This window comes from Salmo salar, chromosome 01 (genome assembly GCF_965601325.2).
Source record: "Salmo salar chromosome 01, fSalSal1, whole genome shotgun sequence".
NCBI classification, from domain to species: domain Eukaryota; kingdom Metazoa; phylum Chordata; class Actinopteri; order Salmoniformes; family Salmonidae; genus Salmo; species Salmo salar.
In genome coordinates, this window is record NC_138291.1 from 158,548,885 (window position 1) to 158,558,755 (window position 9,871).

General features: G+C 45.8%; 2 protein-coding genes across 2 annotated transcripts; one reads left to right on the forward strand and one right to left on the reverse strand.

The window, feature by feature from the left end:
* Positions 1–212: 212 nt before the first annotated feature.
* LOC145858657 (uncharacterized) lies at positions 213–2,142 on the forward strand. The gene is made up of 2 exons (XM_082957396.1): positions 213–305; positions 1,363–2,142. The coding sequence occupies exon 2, from the start codon at positions 1,381–1,383 to the stop codon at positions 1,735–1,737; it is 357 nt and encodes a 118-aa protein (XP_082813522.1). The 5' UTR covers positions 213–305; positions 1,363–1,380; the 3' UTR covers positions 1,738–2,142.
* A 4,514-nt stretch (positions 2,143–6,656) lies between these two features.
* On the reverse strand, positions 6,657–8,579 carry LOC145858658 (uncharacterized). The gene is made up of 2 exons (XM_082957400.1): positions 8,487–8,579; positions 6,657–7,436 (listed from the first exon to the last, which is right to left on the reverse strand). The coding sequence occupies exon 2, from the start codon at positions 7,416–7,418 to the stop codon at positions 7,062–7,064; it is 357 nt and encodes a 118-aa protein (XP_082813526.1). The 5' UTR covers positions 7,419–7,436; positions 8,487–8,579; the 3' UTR covers positions 6,657–7,061.
* Between the last annotated feature and the right edge of the window lie 1,292 nt (positions 8,580–9,871).

Here is a 9,871-nt window from a genome sequence, read left to right on the forward strand (position 1 = left end):
TAGTAAAAAATATACATTTTTCTAATTAAAAGTTGTTGGGTTTTGACTTTTGAATTTTTACTGGGCCCTGTACGTGTGAAGGAAATTGTTAACAACCATCACTTGACCATATCAGGTGTGCATTTTTCTTACTTGAGGTAATAAGTGTTGTGTCATTGGTGTGATGATATTTGCATACCATCAGAGGACTTTGGACCAAGTCAGAATGATAGCCTCGCTGTCTGACCAGCACCATCCCTACATAAGTGTTCTTCAGCGTTTCAACAACTCAGCAACTCTCACACTTCAAACTACTACAGATCAAGGTAAGTGTGATATCCCTGAAATAACACAGAAAAGATGTTAGCATGGTAAGAAGTTACAACAGCTTAAATCATTGATAAATATGGTAAATATGGTGAAGGTATCTTAGCATAAATTGAGGGAAGATGTATTTATATATTTTTCAAAAGTACAAAGAAGGTGACATGAGGTTTCCAAAGATTGATGAAAACAATCAAAATTAACAGATGGCACAGATTAGCTGAGAGATGTCAGATATTGTCCTGTCCCAGATGATACAAGGACATGCTGACGTCAACAGAACATTCTCTAATAAGACCTCAACAAAAGAAGAGGTCTTATTTTGACTTTTCCTGTCAACATCAAATGCCATCATGCTCCCATTTTGCCCTTTCAAAGGTGAGACGAGGACAGAGCAAAGAATTGTAGAAATCTAAGGATAATGACAAGTAAGGAAAGGAGAGGTGAGGAGTGACTCAGTGGGAGACCATTTAACTCTCAGATGGGGGGCAGGTCTCCCTTTGTCTCGACCGGGAGGGAGTCCTTCCCCTGGAGAAGAGGAGAGGAAGAAATGACTTTCATTTCATCTCACTGTTCCTCTCATCAGACACAGGGAAAGTGTGACCCATGGTTGAATCTTTCCTGTGCTAGTCAGTGAATTATTGTCAAACGGTCCACATCAAGTCAGTTTAGGGAGAGTCACTTTTGAGGATTCCACTACCGTTAAGTAAAGAGGCCATTTGAGTGGGTGTCACGACAATATTTGTTGACATTTAACATGTCATGAGGACATAAAGTTGTCATATTATACGAGAGCTCTTCGCCAGAGAGAGAATTTTTTTTATATATAATTATATTACAGGCTGTGGCCGACAACAGGGGCCTGTTAAATTGAGTGCAACGTTACAACATGTTCAGATAGAAATGTATGGTGCAGAACAATTATAATTGTCCATCATGTAGAATAGGGATTTGTGTCAGTTCTGTTCATTACATTTCTATCTGGAACGCTCCAAACGTATCACATTAATGAACACACCCCTGGCCTACTCTAACTGCTCCTATCACTCCTCTCTACAGCTGACCAACAGTCGCAGAATGGGGAACACCAACACTGCCAGCCACCTCAACAACCAGAGCAAGATGAACATCCGCGCTTTCCTGTCTAATGCCAAGCTAGAGATCGACGCCTTCATCATCTCCAACGCTGCCGCTGGCAGCAGTGACACCTTGACCAAGCTGCAGCAGCAGCCCGGTGGCAAGAAGTTCAACTTCAGGAAAGACGTGCAGTGTGTCCGTGTGCTGGCCTTGCAGAGTCAAGAGCTGCCCTGGGTTGATAACAAATTTATCTCCGTCTTTGTGGAGGACGAGAACGATGAAAACATATGTTCCAGACAGATTGTTCAGTGCATGGCTTTGTCCTCTCCTGTGTCTTTCATCTTATATGATGTATAGCTATAGCAATGATTGATCCCATTGAAACTGTACTCTTTGGTTAATATCATTAGAAGGTGCTCTGACCAGTTCCGACATTGGCCATTGTCTGGCATTCATTAAGGTGGTTTCCCTGATTTTGAATCTGTTAATTGGAACAAACATGCCATTGAAAAAGAAGGCTTTACAAATATGTATTTTTTTTTACACATCTTAACAAGCTGTCATACCAACACAGAACACACCACAAAACACCTCACAAACATGTAAACGCACATTTGTACATGAACATCTGAATGCTGACTCATCTGTCAGAGAAATGTAACTAAAACTATGTCACTTCTTTAGGGACTTTGGTATCATTGACAGCTTCTGAAAAACCTGTATTCTTCTGTATCCTTCAAATAAAACTGTTATATGACTACATGCTCTTGGGGAATTCTTCAGTGGATGAGCAATGAGCACTGTGCTCTTCGTTATTGGGTAGTGAAAGAATGTTTTGCATGTCTCTATATTGTCTCCCAGTTAAAGCGTGTCATGTTACCCCTGTGTGATAGGCCTTATGTTCCTTCTATGGTCGTCTGTTCCAGCTCAAATCAGAGAGTTACGCTCTCCTCTGTCTAACCTTCTCCATGGTCCAGCTCTGTGGCAATTCAGATTACATGGTTTAACTCATTCACACAGATGCCTTTGTGATGCTGCCCCTTCGATCTTCAATGACTTGGCAGAAAACAGATATTATGAAAAATGTTTTTCAATGACATCCAACATTTGTTTTCCTTGACTTACAAATAGCTTGTTTAGGAAAGAGGAAGCACTTACAAAGTGGTGATCTCCAAGAGTTAGGGGAGGGAAAAGACAGGCAAATTCAATCTTAATTAGTAAGGATCTCAGACACAGATTTAAAGGGAATGTTCCTGCAGTGGATGACAAACAAGCAAGGAGCTTTAATTTGTGTTTCTCTATAAAACTGGGGACTGGCTGATAAAACATTTGTGAGAACAGAGAAGGAGGGAACAGAACAAAAACAAGGGCTAAGAACAACTTTTTTTAACATTTATTTTAAATTGATTGAATATTCGAAACATACAATATACTTGCAGTGAAGGTGCTCAATAACTACATCATGCCAGTCATCCAACAGATTCCCATTCAGAGCAACACACAGAAGCATCCAGGGTCAATGCCCTGCTCAAGGGAATGTTGACCGATCTACCACCAGGCCAAAAAACGTGAACCCGAACCCTCCAAGATCCCCCCCACAGTTCCCCAATAGCTGTCCCTCAACTATTCGAGACCCCTCCCACAGTGCCCCCCAGGAAGATAAAATAAAATAAAAAATAAAATTAATTCCATTCCCTACCCACAAGAACCCCCCAATGCATCAACAACCAAGAGAATGAACTAAAGAGAAAAAAGGAAAAGACAGAAGAAAACAGCAAAAAACAATGCAATTCTTTTTTTAATAATACATTTAAAACAAAGGACATCAAAGACAACTAAAATCATAACAGCAATGCCAACTGTATATGTTTGTGTGCATGTCTGTCACGGAATACTTAGGGCAGGAGGAAGGAGCAGAGTCAAATGCAGGAGATATTGTCCAGTAGCTCGAAGTTTATTCACACCCAAACACTAGGTGATCAAAAAGGCACAGGGAGCGCACAATACCCAAAAGGGAAACAGGTATTCCACAAAAGGATAAATCACGCACGGGGCGCAGCCTGGCTAGAAAATAAATCCTTCAATAAAAACGATGGAGAAAAACAAGGCCACAGCGTAAAACCCCACTGCCCGCTGACAAACCAACAATCCCGCACAAAACACAAACCCAAAGGAACAAACTAAATACCCCCCCTACTAATGACAGAAACGGAAACAGGTGCGGACCTAAACAGACAAAACACAACGAACACAGAAACATAGATCGGTGGCAGCTAGTAGACCGGCGACGACGACCGCCGAGCGCCGCCCGGCCGAGGAGGGGCACCATTTTCTGTGGATACTGTGACAGTACCCCTCCCCTGACGCGTGGCTCCCGCAGCGCGCCGACGCCGGCCTCGGGGACGACCCGGAGGGCGAGGCGCCGGCCAGTCCGGACGGAGACGATGGAACTCCTGGAGCATAGTGGGATCCAAAATGTCCCCCACCGGAACCCAGCACCTCTCCTCCGGGCCGTGCCCGTCCCAGTCCACGAGGTACTGCAGGCCCCCTACCCGACGTCGGGAGTCCAGGATGGCCCGGACTGTGTACGCCGGGGCCCCCCCCCGATGTCCAGGGGGGACGGAGGGACCTCCCGCACCTCAGCGCCCTGCAGTGGACCAGCTACCACCGGCCTGAGGAGAGACACATGAAACGAGGGGTTAATACGGTAATATGAAGGGAGTTGTAACCTATAACACACCTCGTTAATTCTCCTCAGGACTTTGAACGGCCCCACAAATTGCGGACCCAGCTTCCGGCAGGGCAGACGGAGGGGCAGGTTCCGGGTCGAGAGCCAGACTCTGTCCCCCGGATTATACACGGGGGCCTCACTGCGGCGGCGGTCAGCGCTCTCCTTCTGTTGCCTGATAGCCCACTTCAGGCACTCCTGGACAGCACTCCAGGTCTCCTTAGAGCGCTGCACCCATTCCTCCACCGCAGGAGCCTCCGTCTGGCTCTGCTGCCAGGGCACCAGGACCGGCTGATAACCTAATACAACCTGAAAAGGTGACAGGTTAGTAGAGGAGTGGCGCTGAGAGTTCTGGGCCATCTCGGCCCATGGCACGAACTTCGCCCACTCCCCTGGCCGGTCCTGGCAATACGACCGCAGAAAGCTGCCCACACCCTGGTTAATGCGTTCCACCTGCCCATTACTTTCAGGGTGGAAACCCGAGGTCAGGCTGACCGAGACCCCCAGCCTCTCCATAAACGACCTCCACACTCTGGAAGTGAACTGGGGACCCCGATCAGATACGATGTCCTCGGGCACCCCGTAGTGCCGGAAGACATGGGTGAATAGGGCCTCCGCGGTCTGTAGGGCCGTAGGAAGACCGGGCAACGGGAGCAGATGGCAGGACTTCGAGAACCGATCCACAACAACCAGGATCGTCGTGTTCCCCTGAGATGGCGGGAGATCCGTGAGGAAATCCACCGAGAGGTGAGACCAAGGTCGCTGTGGAACGGGGAGGGGCTGTAGTTTCCCTCGAGGCAGGTGCCTAGGAGCCTTGCACTGGGCGCACACCGAACAGGAAGAGACATAGTGTCTTACATCCTCAGCCAAGGTGGGCCACCAGTACTTCCCTTTCAGCCCTCGCACTGTCCGTTTCACCCCAGGATGACCCGAGGAGGGTAAAGTGTGGGCCCATCGGATCAGGCGATCGCGAACACCAAGCGGAACGAACTTCAGACCCGCGGGACATTGAGGCGGAGTGGGTTCTGACTGAACCGCCCGCTCGATGTCTGCATCCACCTCCCATACCACCAGTGCCACTAGACAGGACGCAGGGAGTATGGGAGTGGGATCGATGGTCCTCTCCTCGGTGTCATAGAGACGCGACAGTGCGTCGGCCTTCCGGTTCTGAGAATCCGGAATGTATGAAAGGGTAAACTGGAACCTAGTAAAGAACATAGCCCACCTGGCTTGACGAGGATTCAGTCTCCTCGCTGCCCGGATGTACTCCAGGTTACGGTGGTCGGTCCAGATGAGAAAAGGGTGACGTGCCCCCTCAAGCCAATGTCTCCACACTGTCAAAGCCTTGACCACGGCTAACAACTCCCTGTCCCCCACATCGTAGTTGCGCTCGAATGCTGCGACAGAACTGCTCCTACCCCAGCCTCGGACGCGTCCACCTCCACTACGAATGGCAAAGAGGGATCCGGATGCGCCAGCACAGGAGCGTCAGTAAACAGAACCTTCAGATGATGGAAGGCCCTGTCCGCCTCCGCCGACCACCGCAGCCGCACCGGACCCCCTTCATCAGTGAGGTAATGGGAGCTGCCACCTGACCAAAACCCCGGATAAACCTCCGGTAATAATTGGCGAACCCCAAAAACCGCTGCACCTCCTTCACCGTGGTAGGGGTCGGCCAATTACGCACAGCCATAACGCGGTCACATTCCATCACCACCCCTGTCGTGGAAATGCGATATCCTAGGAAAGAGACGGCTCGTTTGGAGAACTCACATTTCTCAGCATTGACGTATAGGTCATGCTCCAGCAGCCGCCCAAGCACTCTGCGCACCAGAGCCACATGCGCAGCGCGTGTGGCGGAGTAGATCAGGATGTCATCGATGTACACCACCACACCCTGTCCGAGCATGTCTCGGAGAACCTCGTCCACAAAGGATTGGAAGACAGCGGGAGCATTTTTTAACCCATACGGCATGACGAGGTACTCATAATGGCCAGATGTGGTACTAAATGCGGTTTTCCACTCGTCTCCTCCTCGGATACGCACCAGGTTATACGCGCTCCTGAGATCTAGTTTGGTGAAGAAGCGCGCCCCGTGGAATGACTCCACTGCCGTAGCAATGAGAGGTAGTGGGTAACTGAACCCCACTGTGATAGAGTTTAGACCTCTATAGTCAATGCACGGGCGCAGGCCTCCCTCCTTCTTCTTCACAAAAAAAGAAGCTCGAGGTTTTCTTATCTGTTTTCTGCCAAGTCATTGAAGATCGAAGGGGCAGCATCACAAAGGCATCTGTGTGAATGAGTTAAACCATGTAATCTGAATTGCCACAGAGCTGGACCATGGAGAAGGTTAGACAGAGGAGAGCGTAACTCTCTGATTTGAGCTGGAACAGACGACCATAGAAGGAACATAAGGCCTATCACACAGGGGTAACATGACACGCTTTAACTGGGAGACAATATAGAGACATGCAAAACATTCTTTCACTACCCAATAACGAAGAGCACAGTGCTCATTGCTCATCCACTGAAGAATTCCCCAAGAGCATGTAGTCATATAACAGTTTTATTTGAAGGATACAGAAGAATACAGGTTTTTCAGAAGCTGTCAATGATACCAAAGTCCCTAAAGAAGTGACATAGTTTTAGTTACATTTCTCTGACAGATGAGTCAGCATTCAGATGTTCATGTACAAATGTGCGTTTACATGTTTGTGAGGTGTTTTGTGGTGTGTTCTGTGTTGGTATGACAGCTTGTTAAGATGTGTAAAAAAAAATACATATTTGTAAAGCCTTCTTTTTCAATGGCATGTTTGTTCCAATTAACAGATTCAAAATCAGGGAAACCACCTTAATGAATGCCAGACAATGGCCAATGTCGGAACTGGTCAGAGCACCTTCTAATGATATTAACCAAAGAGTACAGTTTCAATGGGATCAATCATTGCTATAGCTATACATCATATAAGATGAAAGACACAGGAGAGGACAAAGCCATGCACTGAACAATCTGTCTGGAACATATGTTTTCATCGTTCTCGTCCTCCACAAAGAAGGAGATAAATTTGTTATCAACCCAGGGCAGCTCTTGACTCTGCAAGGCCAGCACACGGACACACTGCACGTCTTTCCTGAAGTTGAACTTCTTGCCACCGGGCTGCTGCTGCAGCTTGGTCAAGGTGTCACTGCTGCCAGCGGCAGCGTTGGAGATGATGAAGGCGTCGATCTCTAGCTTGGCATTAGACAGGAAAGCGCGGATGTTCATCTTGCTCTGGTTGTTGAGGTGGCTGGCAGTGTTGGTGTTCCCCATTCTGCGACTGTTGGTCAGCTGTAGAGAGGAGTGATAGGAGCAGTTAGAGTAGGCCAGGGGTGTGTTCATTAATGTGATACGTTTGGAGCGTTCCAGATAGAAATGTAATGAACAGAACTGACACAAATCCCTATTCTACATGATGGACAATTATAATTGTTCTGCACCATACATTTCTATCTGAACGTGTTGTAACGTTGCACTCAATTTAACAGGCCCCTGTTGTCGGCCACAGCCTGTAATATAATTATATATAATTTTTTTTCTCTCTCTGGCGAAGAGCTCTCGTATAATATGACAACTTTATGTCCTCATGACATGTTAAATGTCAACAAATATTGTCGTGACACCCACTCAAATGGCCTCTTTACTTAACGGTAGTGGAATCCTCAAAAGTGACTCTCCCTAAACTGACTTGATGTGGACCGTTTGACAATAATTCACTGACTAGCACAGGAAAGATTCAACCATGGGTCACACTTTCCCTGTGTCTAATGAGAGGAACTGTGAGATGAAATGAAAGTCATTTCTTCCTCTCCTCTTCTCCAGGGGAAGGACTCCCTCCCTCTCGGTCGAGACAAAGGGAGATCTGAGAGTTAAATGGTCTCCCACTGAGTCACTCCTCACCTCTCCTTTCCTTACTTGTCATTATCCTTAGATTTCTACAATTCTTTGCTCTGTCCTCGTCTCACCTTTGAAAGGGCAAAATGGGAGCATGATGGCATTTGATGTTGACAGGAAAAGTCAAAATAAGACCTCTTCTTTTGTTGAGGTCTTATTAGAGAATGTTCTGTTGACGTCAGCATGTCCTTGTATCATCTGGGACAGGACAATATCTGACATCTCTCAGCTAATCTGTGCCATCTGTTAATTTTGATTGTTTTCATCAATCTTTGGAAACCTCATGTCACCTTCTTTGTACTTTTGAAAAATATATAAATACATCTTCCCTCAATTTATGCTAAGATACCTTCACCATATTTACCATATTTATCAATGATTTAAGCTGTTGTAACTTCTTACCATGCTAACATCTTTTCTGTGTTATTTCAGGGATATCACACTTACCTTGATCTGTAGTAGTTTGAAGTGTGAGAGTTGCTGAGTTGTTGAAACGCTGAAGAACACTTATGTAGGGATGGTGCTGGTCAGACAGCGAGGCTATCATTCTGACTTGGTCCAAAGTCCTCTGATGGTATGCAAATATCATCACACCAATGACACAACACTTATTACCTCAAGTAAGAAAAATGCACACCTGATATGGTCAAGTGATGGTTGTTAACAATTTCCTTCACACGTACAGGGCCCAGTAAAAATTCAAAAGTCAAAACCCAACAACTTTTAATTAGAAAAATGTATATTTTTTACTAAAATGCATAGTCTGTAACTGAACAAGAACAATAGTAGTCAATAGACAAAAAACACATGCATTCTGGACCACTCTCTATTCCTTGTCAGTCAATGTAAATAAATGTCAGCCTAATTAAATAAAGGTTAAATAAAAATAAAATAAATAAACGTAAAAGCTCTGTCATCATCTGCCCAGACTGCCCTCTTATTGTCCCTTGAGGGCAGATCCACTCCGAAGCGGTGAAATGACGTGGAGCCAATGTGTGCTTGAACACTGTTCCAGTACAGACAGAAACCCTTCAGACCAGTTGATTGTCTCCTTAGTGTTTTTCTGAAAGGGTTGTGTCAATTGCAGTGGGACATGTGGAGTGTGGACTACTCATGCATGGTTTCACAGCCATGTCTTTCTGCTGCTGACACACTCACTCCACTTACCTTTCACTCTCCTCTCCTTCCACTCCATCATACCTCCTATCCTACCATAGTTCAGCCAAGATATTCACTTAGAGAAAATCAAGTTGTCAAGATATTGTATATAACTTTACTTTTTTTTAAAAATACAGCATCATATGATGCTGCGTTTTGCAAGGTTATTATGCAAAATGCATCATACCAGCTGTATTTCTGTATTTTGAAAGTTATATATCTTGAAAACTTGATTACATGCAAAACATTTTTTGGACTATATCAACAATGGACTGATGAAACAAATACCAAAACATAATTTTGGGGTGAAATTATGGTAGATGGTAGATATACTGGTAGATGTGATAATGCATGGCCTTCTCTCACCATCAAGGCAAAATAATATTTGCATTTTATTCTACCCTGTGCAGCGCCTCGTCGCAGCTTATCTTATCCCATTGAAGTGCAGTAGCTTCATTGAGAGCTCAGGCCGTAACGCTCGTCGTATGTGGCAGTTGAAGTGGACCAAGGCGCAGCGTCGGAAGTGTTCATGATTTCTTTATTCATAAACACACTCAAACAAAATAACAAAAGCGAAAATGAAAACGCACAGTTCCGTCAGGTACAGACACTAAACAGAAAACAACCTCCCACAAACACAGGAAGAAAACAGGCTGCCTAAGTATGATTCCCAA